Here is a 20,126-nt window from a genome sequence, read left to right as displayed (position 1 = left end):
TTTTTGATTAAATTCTTGCCAGTGGTGTACTGATACAGGCTTGTGTTGTGTTGTCACTTACCGTGTTAAGTGCGTTGAGTGTGGTGTCGTCTCGCGAGGCTGCTAGGCATCCGTCTTCCGTAGAACCTCCGTCACACATCCCAGCGAAGGCAGCCATGCTCCTGGAGAACACAGAGGACGGATATTTTAACTTCTATTCATCAAAAACAAGCTACAATACAAAAAAAGTCACAGAGAGAAAGAAAAGTCAACTGCATGTCCAACCTCAAGTCAGCTTAGACTGAGATAAAGCTATTCTTTGTAAAAGTCATCATCATTTAATCTTTTTATAGAGCAAACAACTTCCAATAAATCCATCACTCTGGGACTCTTGGCCCTGTTCCACTCTTTGGTTACTGGGACCAGACCAGCATGGTACGGCTTATTGTTTTTAACCTTTATTTAACTAGGCAAGTCAGTTAAAAACAAATGATTATTTACAATGACGGTCTACCGGGGAACAGCGGGGTTAAATGCCTTGTTCAGGGGCAGAACAAAATTTTTTTTTTTACCTTGTCAGCTCGGGGTTCCGATCCAGCAACCTTTTGGTTACTGGCCCAACGCTCTAACCAATAGGCTACCTGCCTCTAACCACTAGGCTACCTGTCTATAACCACTAGGCTACCTGTCTATAACCACTAGGCTACCTGCCTCTAACCACTAGGCTACCTGCCGCCCCAAAATGGGCTTGACAGTGGGGAGAGGGTACAGGACCATTCCCTGCTGACATGGAGCAGGGTCATGTCTCCTGAGCTCACCTAGCTGCCCTGAGGTAGGTTGACAGTGGGGAGAGGGTACAGGACCATTCCCTGCTGACATGGAGCAGGTTCAGGCCTGAGGTAGGTTGACAGTGGGGAGAAGGTATTGGATTATCTTCCCAGAAAGAGTAGGGTCAGAGGTCATGTCTCACCTTGCAGCCCTGAGGTACATGAGCAGGTCACAGTCGTTGACCCCTGGCATCCACACCAGCTCCTCATTCTCTGTCACAGCCTGACCCAGGCCCCCCGGGGCCTCAGAGGGGAAGGGCTGCAGCTCGGGAAGCTTGGCCTAATTAGGGAGGAGGAGGAGGGAGGGAGGGAGGAGAAAGGGATTGAAAGAAGGTGTCAATCATACCACAAGTCTAGCCTGTGAAATACCAGCTTTCAAATCCTTTTCATCTAACAGAGTGGCTTGTCTGAGAAAATGTCACAAATCCCTCCAGTTTAAACACTTCTAATAGGATAATATTGGTAAATGTTTAGAATTTCACTCCTATTGTAATTAATGATAGGTCATATTTGACAGAAATCTGTAAACACTGGACAGCTACTTGAATAATACAGGTAAGAAGACTTACTTGGTGACTAGGCCCCACTCTGATCTCTCCTTGTGTGCTGTTTAGTCGCCTGGTAGAGAGAATAAGTTGTTAAGAACACAACCAGGAACAGCCATACTAAAAGGTGTTACAGGACTAGCTCAGTGCAACCTGGAAACAGGTTCAATTAACTGACTAGTTTCTCTCCTCTCCCTCAATTTCTTGGCTGGAGCAAAATTCTGCAGACACTGAAGGGCCGCAGAACCAAGGGTGAGACATCTGGTCTTTATTATAGGACAGGTGAACCAATCATGTCAATACCTCAGACACTAAGAGATTCTGGGGGAATATTTATTAGTCAAAATTAAAGATGTGCCATGCAGAAATTGAGCCGCTAATTCCTGGTTGTTAAAGTTCTCAGTTTATGTGACAGAAACAGGCAGTCATAAGTGTAGAGAATCATTGTATCTAAACCGCTGTGAAGTCAATTTTCCATAACCAAAAATATTGTATTTTCAGCTGTTTAAAGCTGCTGTACAAAACAGAACGCAAAAGACAAAAAAAAAATGAAACTTCAGAACAGGAAGCATAAAAATAGAGCACATAGAACTGATCTACCGCTTCTTCGACTTGTTTTCAACGGGAATGAAAGATCTATAACTCACATTTCTAAGTTACATATTGTAGATTCACAGGCATATTGCAGATTTTGTTGTATTATATAATTCAAGACTTAGACGTATTTTTTCTATGAAAGAGATGCTTCTGTGCACAAAGAGAACATGTTTTCTCTAGGATATTTTTGGCAATAAAATGATGTGAAAAACACCTCCCAATGCTGATATTGTAGATGCATTCAGCAACAAACAAAACAGCACCCCACTTACAGGACGGGGAGATGAACAGTATTACAGAGAAACAGAGTCTTGCCTGATAAATGGCTGTACAAATGCTGGAAACCATAGCAACATCTGCCTAGCAATTTAATAATAATAATAATAATAATAATAATAATAATGTGTTCCTCCTAGCCATCTCCCTCCAGCTGCAGTGGGTTAAAGAAAACAAGATGCTCCCTTTTCAACAAAAAAAACCTTCCTCTCCCTTCCGTTGCCAAGGTAACGGCACTTAGATTTTTCCATACTGTATAGTCCCTAGCTCGGATAGCTGCTGCGGGGCTGAGGCGGGCCAGAAAACTGTCAGAGTGATTTGCGAAGCTAGGGCTTGGGGTTGCTCTCTCTCTCTCTCTCTCTCCATCATTTGAGCTGGCTGTTGGGCTAGGGCTTGGGGTTGCTCTCTCTCTCTCTCCATCATTTGAGCTGGCTGTTGGGCTAGGGCTTGGGGTTGCTCTCTCTCTCTCTCCATCATTTGAGCTGGCTGTTGGGCTAGGGCTTGGGGTTGCTCTCTCTCTCTCTCTCCATCATTTGAGCTGGCTGTTGGGCTAGGGCTTGGGGTTGCTCTCTCTCTCTCTCTCCATCATTTGAGCTGGCTGTTGGGCTAGGGCTTGGGGTTGCTCTCTCTCTCTCTCTCCATCATTTGAGCTGGCTGTTGGGCTAGGGCTTGGGGTTGCTCTCTCTCTCTCTCCATAATTTGAGCTGGCTGTTGGGCTAGGGCTTGGGGTTGCTCTCTCTCTCTCTCCATCATTTGAGCTGGCTGTTGGGCTAGGGCTTGGGGTTGCTCTCTCTCTCTCTCCATCATTTGAGCTGGCTGTTGGGCTAGGGCTTGGGGTTGCTCTCTCTCTCTCTCCATCATTTGAGCTGGCTGTTGGGCTAGGGCTTGGGGTTGCTCTCTCTCTCTCTCCATCATTTGAGCTGGCTGTTGGGCTAGGGCTTGGGGTTGCTCTCTCTCTCTCTCCATCATTTGAGCTGGCTGTTGGGCTAGGGCTTGCTCTCTCTCTCTCTCCATCATTTGAGCTGGCTGTTGGGCTAGGGCTTGGGGTTGCTCTCTCTCTCTCTCCATCATTTGAGCTGGCTGTTGGGCTAGGGCTTGGGGTTGCTCTCTCTCTCTCTCTCCATCATTTGAGCTGGCTGTTGGGCTAGGGCTTGGGGTTGGTTGAAACCTGAGACTGCTAGGTCCCTGTGGTAGCTTTAAAAGTCCTCGGACCACAAACCTGACCCTCACTCTTGACATGTACATGTTGTTTCCACCTCTCACTTTCCCCTCCATTCCCCCTCTCTCTCTCTCTCTCTCTCTCTCACCACCTACCCTCAATCCCCCTTTCCGCCCCTTAACTAAGACTTGTCAACCTTTTCTCTCCTCCTCCAAAGTCTTCACCTTCTCCACCAAGCCTCATCCATCCTTCCCCCTGGCCTCTCTACTCTCCCTCTGACAGAGAGCAGAGAGTTGTCAGAGAGAAAGAGAGAGAGTCAAATTTGTCAAAATATGGCAAACAGATACGGTACACTGGACTCCCTGATGAGAACAGGCCAATATATGATTAACACGTTTAATACAAGTAGAGCAGAGGTTGCCAACTCCTGCAATGAGTGCAGGCTTTTGTTCCAGCTCAGTAGCAACATGATCCTGGAGAGCTGCAGCCCTTAGCCGTGGTATATTGGCCATATACCACACCCCCTCGAGCCTTATTGCTTAAATTATGTAAAAAATAAGGACGCAAGAATAATGACTCAAATACTATTTTATAACAACTGTGCATTCTCCCGCGTAGGATACAGTCGCTGTCCGCAGTTCTGAAACATCATCTTCAGTGCGCCATAGAATTGACACCTTTCCCTGTGTTGCTATGTGCATAATAGGAAAATTAACCAGGAAATTGGGATTGAGAACAATGTGGCGGAGGCAGAAGGAGCAGAGACGATGAAACAGACCTTGCCTTAAGCATAATTGTCTAAGAAAATTGAGGAGAGAGGAAACCCCAACTTAATTAGGTCGATAATTAATAGCCTAACTGTTAAATGTGCCTTGCTTTTTAAATCGTCCATATATAGCTACAGAAAAGTAGACCGATCTTGCTTCTGTTGCCTGTTTGAGTGTTTTTGATTCCGTGAGCACCAAGCCTCATGCAACTGCAAAATGTCGGATAAAGCAATTTCACAGATTCAGCTGTTTTTAAATCTTAGCTATGCTGCAATAAATTCTTTAAATGTTTTTTTTGTTAGAACAGTCTGGTATTAATTTATTTATTGTTCTTTACGCCGTTCTAAAGACAAAAATGATATTGTAATCTAATAGCACCTGTTTGTCAGACATAATACGCACACGGCTCTCGCTCCTAAACCCTCCTTTATCTTGATCCCCTTCTTATTGTTATTATTACAGTTATTATTTTTTATTTATTTTATCTTTATTTAACTTGGCAAGTCAGTTAAGAACACATTCTCATTTACAATGACGGCCGGGGAACAGTGGGTTAACTGCCTTGTTCAGGGGCAGAACGACAGATTTGTACCTTGTCAGCTCGGGGATTTGATCCATCAACCTTTCGGTTAGTAGTCCAACACTCTAACCACTAGGCTACCTGCCACCCCAGTTATTCATTATGATCCTCATTATAATAAATCAGTGATGTCGTTATCATTAGTAGACTTAGTATAGCAGCCTTGTATAACCACCATGGAGTTGTAGGCCTAAGAGCACATCCTGTTTAGTCTTAATACCGTAACTTACTTAAGCCTATATTTCAATATATAGGCTTACTGTATCAATCAATCATTCATTCATCCGTTCATGCCATCACACAGCATACGAGACATTCATGCTTTGAAATACAATCATGCAATTTAGTTTTTTTAATAAAATAAAGGGAGCTTTGAATAATTAGTCTTAACAATAAATAAAACCGCAATTCACAAACTCATGCAACTGTTTTAAAGGCTTTATATTATTATAATTTTGTTATATATTATTATAATTTGTGTTAGAACAAACTCTCTGGTACACTTATTTGGTGTTGTTTACACTGTCCCAAACGGTCAGAAAGAAAGAATTGTCATCTAACAGCAGCTGTTTGGCTCATATAATACTCACGTAACGCTCGCTCCTACGCCTCATCTTTCTTCATCTCCTGTAGTTTCCACAACAACTTGTTTTTTGATTTTGATTTTTTTTTTTTTAAGCGAGATGACGTGCGCCTGTCACACAAACACTCACCGTCATCGTTTTAACACACAGTGACCATCGGGCTCTTTATTATTTAATCAAACCGTGGGCTTTAAAAGCATCAGAAGAGCTCAGTGAATATGTAGTTGATTTTATTCAAAACACACAGGGTGTGTCTGTCTATGTATGGAAAAATACGTAAACATTTCGACCAATCGATTGCTGTTGTTTTTGTTGTTGTCGGGGGGACAGTCCTAGGATATTTAAATGACAGGCTATTCACTGCAGTTCACAGCTTAGACCAGAGTTTGGTACTGACCTGAAACAATAACATTCCTCATTACATTGTGTTGTAGCCTGGGCAGGATATGCTCCTTGTCCATATAAATCTGAAACAATAGGGTATCTTTTTGAACTGGTACCCGGGGAATGGGAGGGAGAGCACTCAGCGCAGCCTTAGTAAAACAGTGTAGGCTACCATGATTTCGTTATCCGATCAACTTTTTTCCTAATTTCTCAGCGTAAATTGACTGGATATATTCACTGCAGTATGAAGCCTAACATTGAGCTTATGAATTATGGGTTAATTTGCATACGCGTCTAACTTAGTCTCTAGGCTACATCTCAAGCCTGTCTGTCTTCGGTCTGTTGCGTAATAACACACCTGGCCTCTCCGTTGCCACGGCTATTCATTTGAAATCTTGTGGCGTCACAGGAAAAGACAGACAACAAAAGCTTGTTAGACACTTACTTTGACTTATTTCTTTAGCCTTCTAACAGCCTATAGGAGGAGAGATGCACGCTTCCTCTTGCTTGCTGAATGTAAAGTTAAAGAACGGGAGGGGTGTTGGAAAGAAGAAGCCCATATTTTCCCAATAGGCCGATCGTAACACAGGGTTACATCCTGACAAAATAGGCCTACACCATATGAGTGGGGTGCTAATGTACCTTTCTGGACCTGCCAAACTGTCGAAAACACGCCCAAACTGATCCAAAATGGTTGTTGCATAATCAGGCCTAGACTGTTGGCCTATGCAGTCATTTCATCATCAAACAAAAACAGGACGTTTGAGCGGTTATTCAAATTAGCCTATTATTCACTGCAGTTTACAGCCTATAGTCAAAAATGGTGTAATTCACTTGATAGCAATAATACATTTGTCATTGCACTGTGGTAGAATAATGGTAGAATAATGTCAAATAATGGTAGAATAACGTCGAATAATGGTAGAATAATGTTGAATAATGGTAGAATAATGGTAGAATGTTAGAATAATGGTAGAATGTTAGAATAATGGTAGAATAATGTTCTTGTCTATAAACGTAGGCCTAATCAATAGAGCAGCTTTGCGTGCCCGGGGACCACAGATCTTTTTATCTTTCCCCCTTGCACTTTGACAGGTAAATATTTAGCATATAGCCCTTATATTTAGCTAATGAATAGCCTAATATCTAGCTAACATTTAGCTTACACATCACTAGCCTCTCTCTTCCAGCTGTTCTCGTGCGCAACAGGCTATAACAGGGGTAGGCAAACACTGGTCCTTTTTTTCTCCATTTAACATGTATGGGCTAGGGGGCAGTATTTTCACAGCCGGATAAAAAACGTACCCGATTTAAACTGGTTACTACTCTTGCCCAGAAACGAGAATATGCTATTTATTAGTAGATTTGGATAGAAAACACTCTGAAGTTTCTAAAACTGTTTGAATGGTGTCTGTGAGTATAACAGAACTCATATGGCAGGCAAAAACCTGAGAAAATTCCAAGCAGGAAGTGGCCTGTCTGCGAATTTGTAGTTCTCCATTTGCTTCTCTATCGAAACTACAGTGCCGTGGGGTTATGTAGCACTTTCTAAGGCTTCCATTGGCTCTCTAAAGCGTTCAGAAAGCGGATTGACGCATCTCCTGTCTCCGGGCAGAGTACAGGAGCACAGTTTGTCAGTGGACTGCCTGGTGGCTAAGAGATTGGAAATGCTCGTTCATGAGACCTCGCCATTTTTTCTCTTCCTTTTTGAATGAATACAGCGTTGTCCGGTTGGAATATTATCGCTATTTTACGAGAAAAATACCATAAAGATTGATTTTAAACAGCGTTTGACATGCTTCTAAGTACGGTAATGGAACATTTTGAAATTTTGTCTTGAAATGCGCGTTAGCGTTACCCTTTGGATAGTGACCTGAACGCACGAACAAAACGGAGGTATTTGCACATAACTATGGATTATTTGGAACAAAAACAACATTTGTTGTGGAAGTAGCAGTCCTGGGAGTGCATTCTGACGAAGAACAGCAAAGGTAATACAATTTTTCTAATACTAATTCTGAGTTTAGTGAGCCCCGAACTTGGCGAGTGTCAAATTAGCTAGACGTGATGGCTGAGCTATGTACTCAGAATATTGCAAAATGTGCTTTCGCCGAAAAGCTATTTTAAAATCTGACATAGCGATTGCATAAAGGAGTTCTGTATCTATAATTCTTAAAATAATTGTTATGTATTTTGTCAAGGTTTATCGTGAGTAATTTAGTAAATTCACCGGAAGTTTTCGGTGGGAATACAATTTCTGAACATCACACGCCAATGTAAAAAGCTGTTTTTTGATATAAATATGAACTTGATTGAACAAAACATGAATGTATTGTATAACATAATGTCCTAGGAGTGTCATCTGATGAAGATCAAAGGTTAGTGCTGCATTTAGCTGTGTTTTGGGTTTTTGTGACATATATGCTTGCTTGAAAAATGGCTGTGTGGTTATTTGTGTCTATGTACTCTCCTAACATAATCTAATGTTTTGCTTTCGCTGTAAAGCCTTTTTGAAATCGGACAATGTAGTTAGATTAACAAGAGTCTTATCTTTCAAATGGTGTAAAATAGTCGTGTGTTTGAAATTATAGCATTTTTGAGGTTTTCGTATTTCGCGCCACGCTCTTCCACTGGCTGTTGAATAGAGTGGGACGCTAATCTTTCCCCCTTGCACTTTGACAGGTAAATATTTAGCATATAGCCCTTATATTTAGCTAACGAATAGCCTAATATCTAGCTAACATTTAGCTTACACATCACTAGCCTCTCTCTTCCAGCTGTTCTCGTGCGCAACAGGCTATAACAGGGGTAGGCAAACACTGGTCCATTTTTTCTCCATTTAACCTACCTGGAAGATCAAGTGTGTTGAATTTAGGCAAATCACTGAACTGATCGATTAGCTCAGTTGGTCAGGTGTGGTGCCAGGTTGGATCAAAATCCTGGGCTGTGTTCGAATACCCATATTAACATAGTATTTACTACATACTATTGAATATTAGTTCATTTTAGTATACTGTAAATGAACGGTATCGTTTCAGTTGAGCGTAACGTCTAACGGAAGTTGATGCTGTTGCTATGCAACCGCTTGCTAGCTTGTTAGCATAACACATTTTACGATTTCGGGTGTGTTCGTAAATTCAAATCTGGAGTGCCAGAGCGCGCTCTGGGTGTCCGTAAATCCAGATTGTTGTCAGATTGTCCGTTGGTAAATTCAGAGCGTTTCGTTCTCGGGGACATTCAGAGCACACAATGGACTCTCTGGCCGAGGAGTAGGGTTGATCCGAGCGTTCAACGGCAGTCAAACACTCAAGCTAACGTTGGTTAACTACTTCCAGACACAAATGAGAGAACACCTCACTCTGACAATTTTACACGCCCTAGCAGAGCTGGTTAGGACTGTTTTCATGTTATCCAGACCATTGGTGACTAACTGTGTTGCTGGCAACAATTTAATTACATATTCTTTTTTTTTTTTGACAGGTGTTGAGCGTTCGTAAATTCATTAATTATTCTGCGAGAGAGTGCTCTGAAATGATAGTAGATAGCCAGAATTAACAATGTCCATAAGAATGTGAATAATCAAGTCAATAAACGTTGGGTAGTTAGTTAGATAACCGATAGTTAATATACTGCCTGGCAAGTTCCGAGTAGCCAATTAACGTTAGGTAACTAGCTAACAAACCGGTACATAATGCTATGCGGTTCGTAAGGATAGCGTAGCTAACAAATTGTCTGCCAACATAACGTGTAACTTGTTTGAAAAGTCATTACTTTCTTATATTGCTCAATATCTTAACATTTGTCATAATTAGTTAAAGCAATGAATTTGTATCTGCTCTCGTCGGACTTCAGCTGAATATTTTCCGCCATTTTCTTCAAATCTGAAAATATTGTGAAGCCACGCCCATTTTCTGAAAAAAATTGCATTATGGGCCCTAAAAGTACGGAAAAAGTGTCCACTGAAAGTATAATTCGTATTTTTGGTGAATTTAGTACGACATCTGGGAACTTTTGGTATACTAACTATATCCACACTGTAACCAATAAGCATACTATATACTCAGTTTGCGTCTCAAATAGTGCGGTTAGTTAGAGTTTTCGAACACAGCTGAGGAGTATTTAAGTCTGTAATAAAGCCCTTTAGTGGGTAAAAACTCATTCTGATTGGCTGGGCCTATGCCCTCCCAGGCCATCCAAAGATTAGGGCCATGAATGGTCTGAACCAGTATCTGTGTGTTAGAGACCTAGTCCCGTGTGGCTCAGTTGGTAGAGCATGGTGTTTGCAACGCCAGGGTTGTGGGTTTGATTCTCATGGGGGACCAGTACGGGGAGAAAAAAAAAATCATGTATGAAATGTATGCATTCACTACTATAAGTCGCTCTGGATAAGAGCGTCTGCTAAATGACTAAAATGTAAATGTGAATGGTCTTGTGTTACCACCTTATTAACAGGCAGCGTGCAGTAGGATGCGTTGATTGACAGGTGTAGGACTGTAGAAAACTTTCCTCTAGTGTGGATGCTCACCAACGGTCTGTAGTTTATCATTACACTTATTGGTGTGGTGGATGGCCCATAACTCTGACAACTAGTAGGTCTAGCTAATGTTATCATCACAACAGAACTAGTCTACTAGTAGGTCTAGCTAACATTATTATCACAACAGAACTAGACTACTAGTAGGTCCAGCTAATGTTATCATCACAACAGAACTAGCCTACTAGTAGGTCCAGCTAACGTTATTATTCCAACAGAACTAGCCTACTAGTAGGTCTAGCTAACATTATCACAACAGAACTAGCCTACTAGTAGGTCCAGCTAACGTTATCATCACAACAGAACTAGCCTACTAGTAGGTCCAGCTAACGTTATCATCACAACAGAACTAGCCTACTAGTAGGTCTAGCTAATGTTATCATCACAACAGAACTAGTCTACTAGTAGGTCTAGCTAACATTATTATCACAACAGAACTAGACTACTAGTAGGTCCAGCTAATGTTATCATCACAACAGAACTAGCCTACTAGTAGGTCCAGCTAACGTTATTATCACAACAGAACTAGACTACTAGTAGGTCTAGCTAATGTTATCATCACAACAGAACTAGCCTACTAGTAGGTCTAGCTAATGTTATTATTCCAACAGAACTAGACTACTAGTAGGTCTAGCTAATGTTATTATTCCAACAGAACTAGACTACTAGTAGGTCTAGCTAATGTTATTATCACAACAGAACTAGCCTACTAGTAGCTCTAGCTAACGTTATTATCACAACAGAACTAGCCTACTAGTAGGTCTAGCTAACGTTATTATCACAACAGAACTAGCCTACTAGTTGGTCTAGCTAACATTATCACAACAGAACTAGCCTACTAGTAGGTCTAGCTAACGTTATTATCACAACAGAACTAGACTACTAGTAGGTCTAGCTAATGTTATTATCACAACAGAACTAGACTACTAGTAGGTCTAGCTAATGTTATTATCACAACAGAACTAGTCTACTAGTAGGTCTAGCTAATGTTATTATCACAACAGAACTAGCCTACTAGTAGGTCTAGCTAATGTTTTTATCACAACAGAACTAGACTACTAGTAGGTCTAGCTAATGTTATCATCACAACAGAACTAGCCTACTAGTAGGTCTAGCTAATGTTATTATTCCAACAGAACTAGACTACTAGTAGGTCTAGCTAATGTTATTATTCCAACAGAACTAGACTACTAGTAGGTCTAGCTAATGTTATTATCACAACAGAACTAGCCTACTAGTAGCTCTAGCTAACATTATCACAACAGAACTAGCCTACTAGTAGGTCTAGCTAACGTTATTATCACAACAGAACTAGCCTACTAGTTGGTCTAGCTAACATTATCACAACAGAACTAGCCTACTAGTAGGTCTAGCTAACGTTATTATCACAACAGAACTAGACTACTAGTAGGTCTAGCTAATGTTATTATCACAACAGAACTAGTCTACTAGTAGGTCTAGCTAATGTTATTATCACAACAGAACTAGCCTACTAGTAGGTCTAGCTAATGTTATTATCACAACAGAACTAGTCTACTAGTAGGTCTAGCTAATGTTATTATCACAACAGAACTAGCCTACTAGTAGGTCTAGCTAATGTTATTATCACAACATTACTATCCTACTAGTAGGTCTAGCTAATGTTATTATCACAACAGAACTAGCCTACTAGTAGGTCTAGCTAACGTTATTATCACAACAGAACTAGACTACTAGTAGGTCTAGCTAACGTTATTATCACAACAGAACTAGACTACTAGTAGGTCTAGCTAACGTTATTATCACAACAGAACTAGACTACTAGTAGGTCTAGCTAACGTTATTATCACAACAGAACTAGACTACTAGTAGGTCTAGCTAACGTTATTATCACAACAGAACTAGTCTACTAGTAGGTCTAGCTAACGTTATTATCACAACAGAACTAGACTACTAGTAGGTCTAGCTAATGTTATTATCACAACAGAACTAGCCTACTAGTAGGTCTAGCTAATGTTATTATCACAACAGAACTAGTCTACTAGTAGGTCTAGCTAATGTTTTTATCACAACAGAACTAGCCTACTAGTAGGTCTAGCTAATGTTATTATCACAACAGAACTAGACTACTAGTAGGTCTAGCTAAGGTTATTATCACAACAGAACTAGCCTACTAGTAGGTGTAGCTAACGTTAGCAAAATTTAATTAAATAAATATAAAAATTACACTTACTTGACCTTAATATCTAGAAATTGACTCCTTCAAATAATTTACTATGGCAAGTTTGCCACCAGCGCACTGCAGTAGGGAAGTAAAGCAGAAGTCGAATCCACCACTTCCGTTGTTTGGCGGTGCCCATTGAAAATGAGGTGGATACCATGGCATTGTTGAAAACTCTTTTCTGATTGGCTTGAAAGGCATTCTAGAGTGTGCATTATTTCCCTAAAAAACACAGTCAATCAACACTGTAGAATTCAATGGCTATAGTTCCTTCTTACAGTCTATGTTCGAGCTGCTTTTGAATGCAAATGTCAAATTTAAGCAAGCAAGGACTGATGGTTTGGTTAGCTAAACTAGCAAGTCTGTTTGGTTACCAAAACAACTACTGTAACTATCTAGAATACTTGCTAGCAACTTCAGTGGATGTTGAACACATTTGTAGTGGTAAATTTGTTAAAGTATATCCATGGTATAAAAGGGATAATACACTCGGGACTCTATGCTGTTCTCTGGAAAATAATGCAACTCCATGCAACACACCTTCCATGACGTTTATTATTTTCTATAGAACTCATAGCCCCTCGTCGACTATCCCTTACATGTAGCGTTAACAAACATTTTAAGAAGTCAACCAGGCCATACAATATAATTACACGCCTACAACGTTATATTAGAGGTGTGCAACAGCATGAAGGTGTGTAAACCTTTAAAAAAAAAAAAAAGATCTTTGGTGTAAGACCAACTGGGTTACTGGGCAGTCTGACAGGACATAGTAAGGAAGGCAGGTGAGTGACTAAATCCCCCACACTGGGTTACTGGGCAGTCTGACAGGACATAGTAAGGAAGGCAGGTGAGTGACTAAATCCCCCACACTGGGTTACTGGGCAGTCTGACAGGACATAGTAAGGAAGGCAGGTGAGTGACTAAATCCCCCACACTGGGTTACTGGGCAGTCTGACAGGACATAGTAAGGAAGACAGGTGAGTGACTAAATCCCCCACACTGGGTTACTGGGCAGTCTGACAGGACATAGTAAGGAAGGCAGGTGAGTGACTAAATCCCCCACACTGGGTTACTGGGCAGTCTGACAGGACATAGTAAGGAAGGCAGGTGAGGGACTAAATCCCCCACACTGGGTTACTGGGCAGTCTGACAGGACATAGTAAGGAAGACAGGTGAGTGACTAAATCCCCCACACTGGGTTACTGGGCAGTCTGACAGGACATAGTAAGGAAGGCAGGTGAGGGACTAAATCCCCCACACTGGGTTACTGGGCAGTCTGACAGGACATAGTAAGGAAGGCAGGTGAGTGACTAAATCCCCCACACTGGGTTACTGGGCAGTCTGACAGGACATAGTAAGGAAGGCAGGTGAGTGACTAAATCCCCCACACTGGGTTACTGGGCAGTCTGACAGGACATAGTAAGGAAGGCAGGTGAGTGACTAAATCCCCCACACTGGGTTACTGGGCAGTCTGACAGGACATAGTAAGGAAGGCAGGTGAGTGACTAAATCCCCCACACTGGGTTACTGGGCAGTCTGACAGGACATAGTAAGGAAGGCAGGTGAGGGACTAAATCCCCCACACTGGGTTACTGGGCAGTCTGACAGGACATAGTAAGGAAGACAGGTGAGTGACTAAATCCCCCACACTGGGTTACTGGGCAGTCTGACAGGACATAGTAAGGAAGGCAGGTGAGGGACTAAATCCCCCACACTGGGTTACTGGGCAGTCTGACAGGACATAGTAAGGAAGACAGGTGAGTGACTAAATCCCCCACACTGGGTTACTGGGCAGTCTGACAGGACATAGTAAGGAAGGCAGGTGAGGGACTAAATCCCCCACACTGGGTTACTGGGCAGTCTGACAGGACATAGTAAGGAAGGCAGGTGAGTGACTAAATCCCCCACACTGGGTTACTGGGCAGTCTGACAGGACATAGTAAGGAAGGCAGGTGAGTGACTAAATCCCCCACACTGGGTTACTGGGCAGTCTGACAGGACATAGTAAGGAAGGCAGGTGAGTGACTAAATCCCCCACACTGGGTTACTGGGCAGTCTGACAGGACATAGTAAGGAAGGCAGGTGAGGGACTAAATCCCCCACACTGGGTTACTGGGCAGTCTGACAGGACATAGTAAGGAAGGCAGGTGAGGGACTAAATCCCCCACACTGGGTTACTGGGCAGTCTGACAGGACATAGTAAGGAAGACAGGTGAGTGACTAAATCCCCCACACTGGGTTACTGGGCAGTCTGACAGGACATAGTAAGGAAGGCAGGTGAGGGACTAAATCCCCCACACTGGGTTACTGGGCAGTCTGACAGGACATAGTAAGGAAGGCAGGTGAGGGACCAATGAACCATAAGTACTTTGTTTTGAGACAATATACATTTAGTTGAATTCTATAAATGTTATATTTGGAGAAGGGAGGAATCAATGAGTTGAAAAGTGTACACTTTAAATGAACCCATTTATTTATCAATCCATTTATTAAAAATATGTAAGGGATTAGGGTACATTTCCTTATGCAAGTCATGAGTAATATTCTAGGAAAGTAATATCTGATATTTTAAATGGTATACTATTATACTGGACTCTGAATATGCATAAATATTAAATGTAGCTATCCAACAGTCTTGGAAAAAGTGTCTCAAATCTGTGTATATTTTGTATTGTAAGAACATCTACATCTAGTTAAATAACGGTTAAATAAAAACTAAAACTTCTATAGCCAAGTCCTGTACAACAGGAATTGCGGATCAACATATTTCACGTGGTCTAAAATAGAAAATGATATATATATATATATATATAATATATATATATATATATATATATATATATATATATATATATATATATATATATATATATAAAAAGAGCAAACAGGTAAATTTGACTGTGCTTTGTGAACCAAAACAATCCAGCATGGTGGAACTTTACACCACAGCAATCAGCACAAACCCCGCCCCACAAATCTATTCCCTCCAATCCTGGCACGACTGTAAACTGGCATAATATTACACAAATGGTCAGCTTGTCTAATCAGCCACACTCAGTCTCCTACAGCACTATTTGGTTTTAACATGATCATATTTCTCAGGCAGCGACAGAGAGAGAGAGAGAGAGAGGAAGAGAGAGAGAGAGAGAGGAAGAGAGAGAGAGAGAGAGGAAGAGAGAGAGAGAATGCACAAAGCTTCTCAGGGCTGCCATGTCGGCTCGATTGTAAACACACACACACACACACACAGAGAGAGAGAGAGTAGGGTACTGCAAAATGGAGTCCGCACAAGCCTTGCTTCTGTTCTTATATCTCCTATGGCAACACAAAATAAGGGAGAAAAAGTTAGCTTGCTCATATGGGTTACAAAGGGTAGTGCTTCGCCGTCATGTACCGTTACGTATACCGAATTGTTACAACATAGCACGTTCGGCTCGCGATTAACCTTCACGCAATGTAAGATTGGCAGGGATATGCACCGTGCACGGATAGTAAACCGCTAAATTAAACTATGATCAGATACGCATATTCTTACGATATCTGTGACAAATGACACTCGGTGTATAGTGAAATTCATTCCGAGTAGTAGCTACTAACGTTACTCCGATTGTCTCGGAAAACTAATCACGGAATTATTAAAACGGTAACATGTTAATATATTTATCAACCTACCTCCGCGGGGCGAACAAGTCGTCCATTTCTGACACCGATCTCTTAACGGCCGGACGTTGACAGTTTTGTCTAGAAGTGTAGTGGTCGTTTGTGAATCAACTCACGGTGTTTCTTCCCACCTATTTCTAGGTGCTCAAAATGGAGGACCACGCAAAGCGCTTGGTTCCAGTCTCCTAGTTCCCACTGAGCTTGTGCTGTGACCTCAGCCTTGCCTAGCTCCCGTTTCTACCACACACACACACAAACAACTGAGCATGTGTTAACACCTTACACACACGCGTACAGACAGGATACGGAATCAAGAAGCCCTCTCGTATGCATGTCTGGTGTATAATAAACAAGGCCATTGGAATGGGACTACAAGCTGCAGACAACAGACACAACGCTCAGCATACCAAACAAGCAGAGCTGGGTAGGAGAGGGAGGGGGCAGGGTACACTGGGGCCCTGGCTCTGAACTAGGGGGTTCCAGACTAACAGCGGTGGTAGGAAACACAGTGGTAACACAGCTACTGATCTGGATTTTCTAGATACCAGCCATGCAGTTGCTACATTGTATAGCCTGATTCCCAACACAAAAGGAGCACACAGGCGATAAAGTGTACACTACACTACAGTGTAGCTAAGTATGGGTACATACTGTATATTGTTACTTTATATATATCATTTATTTTATTTAACTAGGCAAGTCAGTTAAGAACAAATCCTTATTTACAATGACGGCCTACCCCGGGGGGTGCCAGACGACGTGTGTGTGTGTGTGTGTGTGTGTGTGTGTGGTTACAGTGCATGACACAGACCTTATGGGCTAAAGCAAACGTCAGTATAATCTGTAGGCTATGAAAAGATTTAAACCCTGACACCAATACCTGAGACTTTTAGGGATTGAGCCTAGTGGTTAGAGACAGGCATCCTAGTGGTTAGAGGCAGGTAGCCTAGTGGTTAGAGACAGGTAGCCTAGTGGTTAGAGACAGGTAGCCTAGTGGTTAGAGACAGGTATCCTAGTGGTTAGAGGCAGGTAGCCTAGTGGTTAGAGACAGGTAGCCTAGTGGTTAGAGACAGGTAGCCTAGTGGTTAGAGGAGGTAGCCTAGTGGTTAGAGACAGGTAGCCTAGTGGTTAGAGGAGGTAGCCTAGTGGTTAGAGACAGGTAGCCTAGTGGTTAGAGACAGGTATCCTAGTGGTTAGAGACAGGTAGCATAGTGGTTAGAGTAGGTAGCCTAGTGGTTAGAGACAGGTAGCCTAGTGGTTAGAGACAGGTAGCCTAGTGGTTAGAGACAGGTAGCCTAGTGGTTAGAGGCAGGTAGCCTAGTGGTTAGTGGCAGGTAGCCTAGTGGTTAGAGACAGGTAGCCTAGTGGTTAGAGACAGGTAGCCTAGTGGTTAGAGACAGGTAGCCTAGTGGTTAGAGACAGGTAGCCTAGTGGTTAGAGACAGGTAGCCTAGTGGTTAGAGGCAGGTAGCCTAGTGGTTAGAGGCAGGTAGCCTAGTGGTTAGAGGCAGGTAGCCTAGTGGTTAGAGACAGGTAGCCTAGTGGTTAGAGACAGGTAGCCTAGTGGTTAGAGACAGGTGGCCTAGTGTTTAGAGACAGGTAGCCTAGTGGTTAGAGACAGGTATCCTAGTGGTTAGAGGCAGGTGGCCTAGTGGTTAGAGGCAGGTGGCCTAGTGGTTAGAGGAGGTAGCCTAGTGGTTAGAAACAGGTAGCCTAGTGGTTAGAGGAGGTAGTCTAGTGGTTAGAGGAGGTAGTCTAGTGGTTAGAGACAGGTAGCCTAGTGGTTAGAGACAGGTAGCCTAGTGGTTAGAGACAGGTAGCCTAGTGGTTAGAGACAGGTAGCCTAGTGGTTAGAGACAGGTAGCCTAGTGGTTAGAGACAGGTAGCCTAGTGGTTAGAGACAGGTAGCCTAGTGGCTAGAGACAGGTAGCCTAGTGGTTAGAGACAGGTAGCCTAGTGGTTAGAGACAGGTAGCCTAGTGGTTAGAGGCAGGTAGCCTAGTGGTTAGAGACAGGTAGCCTAGTGGTTAGAGACAGGTAGCCTAGTGGTTAGAGACAGGTAGCCTAGTGGTTAGAGACAGGTAGCCTAGTGGTTAGAGACAGGTAGCCTAGTGGTTAGAGACAGGTAGCTTAGTGGTTAGAGACAGGTATCCTAGTGGTTAGAGACAGGTAGCCTAGTGGTTAGAGACAGGTAGCCTAGTGGCTAGAGACAGGTAGCCTAGTGGTTAGAGACAGGTAGCCTAGTGGTTAGAGACAGGTAGCCTAGTGGTTAGAGGCAGGTAGCCTAGTGGTTAGAGACAGGTAGCCTAGTGGTTAGAGACAGGTAGCCTAGTGGTTAGAGGCAGGTAGCCTAGTGGTTAGAGACAGGTAGGCTAGTGGTTAGAGGCAGGTAGCCTAGTGGTTAGAGACAGGTAGCCTAGTGGTTATAGACAGGTAGCCTAGTGGTTAGAGACAGGTAGCCTAGTGGTTAGAGACAGGTAGCCTAGTGGTTAGGGGAGGTAGCCTAGTGGTTAGAGCAGGTAGCCTAGTGGTTAGAGGCAGGTATCCTAGTGGTTAGAGACAGGTAGCCTAGTGGTTAGAGGAGGTAGCCTAGTGGTTAGAGACAGGTAGCCTAGTGGTTAGAGGCAGGTAGCCTAGTGGTTAGGGGAGGTAGCCTAGTGGTTAGGGGAGGTAGCCTAGTGGTTAGAGACAGGTAGCCTAGTGGTTATAGCAGGTAGCCTAGTGGTTAGAGACAGGTAGCATAGTGGTTAGAGACAGGTAGCCTAGTGGTTAGAGACAGGTAGCATAGTGGTTAGAGACAGGTAGCATAGTGGTTAGAGACAGGTATCCTAGTGGTTAGAGTGTTGGGCCAGTAACCGAAAGGTTGCTGGATCAAATCCCTGAGCTGACAAGGTACAAATCTGTTGTTCTGCCCCTGAACAAGGCAGTTAAACCCGCTGTTCCCCGGTAGGCCGTCATTGTAAATAATAATTTGATAACTGACTTGTCTAGTTACATAAAGGTTAAATATTTTATTTTTTATTTAATTAAGCTACCTGAACATTGCATGACTCCTTTTGAGATGTAGGCCAAAGCATTTCCAGGAAGAGTTCATTCCTAGTAAAATGTTAAGTTTGATCACAAGCTGTGTTATTTATAACATGGAAAAGGGCAGGTTGTATTTAGAATATTTCCAGAATATTACAATGTTATTACCATAACATTTATCACAAAGCTGCAGTTAACTATATGGAAATGTCTTCAAAAGTTAGGTTAATTTAACATACATCATTATTATGTTAATGTAAATAAAGTAACATTCATCATTTTATAATGTATGAATAATATAGTAAATCTACCTCTGATCATGCTAATGGCTGTTTTTATATCTGACATTAATATAATGTGTGTATGTATTGATATGGAGGCTGTGTGTGACGTTTTATATGTATGTATTATGTCATGTTTCATGTGGACCCCAGGAAGAGTAGCTGATGTTTTTGCAGCGGCTAATGGGGGATCCTAATAAAATACCAGCCATAAATAACACATTGTGTTTACAGATTTAAGACTATTTTGCATTCAGCATCATACAGCGTTTAGCTGTAATCAGTGCCTGGAGCCATACCAGGATAACAGCAGTTAGCAGCAGCTCTATGCACACACCAAGCGTTTAAGCTTCTATGGCAGGGTTCCCAAATTGCGGCACGCGGTCTGAATATGACCCACGGCGTGGTTTTATTTTGCACCCCCAACCCCCAAGTTTTCAGAGCAAATAAATAAATAATAATTCTTGAGAATTTTCATTGTTGGACACAAAACACCAGGAAAACAGTTCCGAGTCATTTTCATTTTGGAAATCTGTTTCCCAAGTATTCCCACGCATAATACAATGTGATTGTATACAACTGTAAGCAAGGTTTGAAATGTTTATATGTTTTAGTAAAATATGATATCTGTTTGGTCTTCTAGTAGTCCACAAATGATTTGTAATTATGTTCTGGCCCCCTGACCATCAGCTGAAGAATAAAATCATCCCCATGATCTAGTTGAT

At 42.3% G+C, this 20,126-nt stretch overlaps 1 protein-coding gene across 11 annotated transcripts in view; it reads right to left on the bottom strand.

Annotated features, from left to right (window-relative positions):
• The window catches only part of rerea (arginine-glutamic acid dipeptide (RE) repeats a), a 366,496-nt gene that overhangs the window by 96,320 nt on the left and 250,050 nt on the right, over nucleotides 1–20,126 (bottom strand). For 10 of the 11 annotated variants that reach the window (XM_082962263.1, XM_082962261.1, XM_082962262.1 and 7 more), the window contains 3 exons: nucleotides 1,376–1,424; nucleotides 950–1,086; nucleotides 62–161 (listed from right to left, as the gene is read on the bottom strand). In XM_082962263.1, the coding sequence (XP_082818389.1) occupies nucleotides 62–161; nucleotides 950–1,086; nucleotides 1,376–1,424 (286 nt within the window). Of the gene's footprint in view, nucleotides 1–61; nucleotides 162–949; nucleotides 1,087–1,375; nucleotides 1,425–16,107; nucleotides 16,498–20,126 lie in introns of those variants that run through there. The other variant, XM_082962264.1, reaches the window with a different exon arrangement.

The sequence above is a fragment of the Salmo salar genome, chromosome 15, assembly GCF_965601325.2.
Source record: "Salmo salar chromosome 15, fSalSal1, whole genome shotgun sequence".
Taxonomy (NCBI): domain Eukaryota; kingdom Metazoa; phylum Chordata; class Actinopteri; order Salmoniformes; family Salmonidae; genus Salmo; species Salmo salar.
Note: the sequence above shows the minus strand (reverse complement) of the source record. Positions and strands in the feature narration are given on the sequence as shown.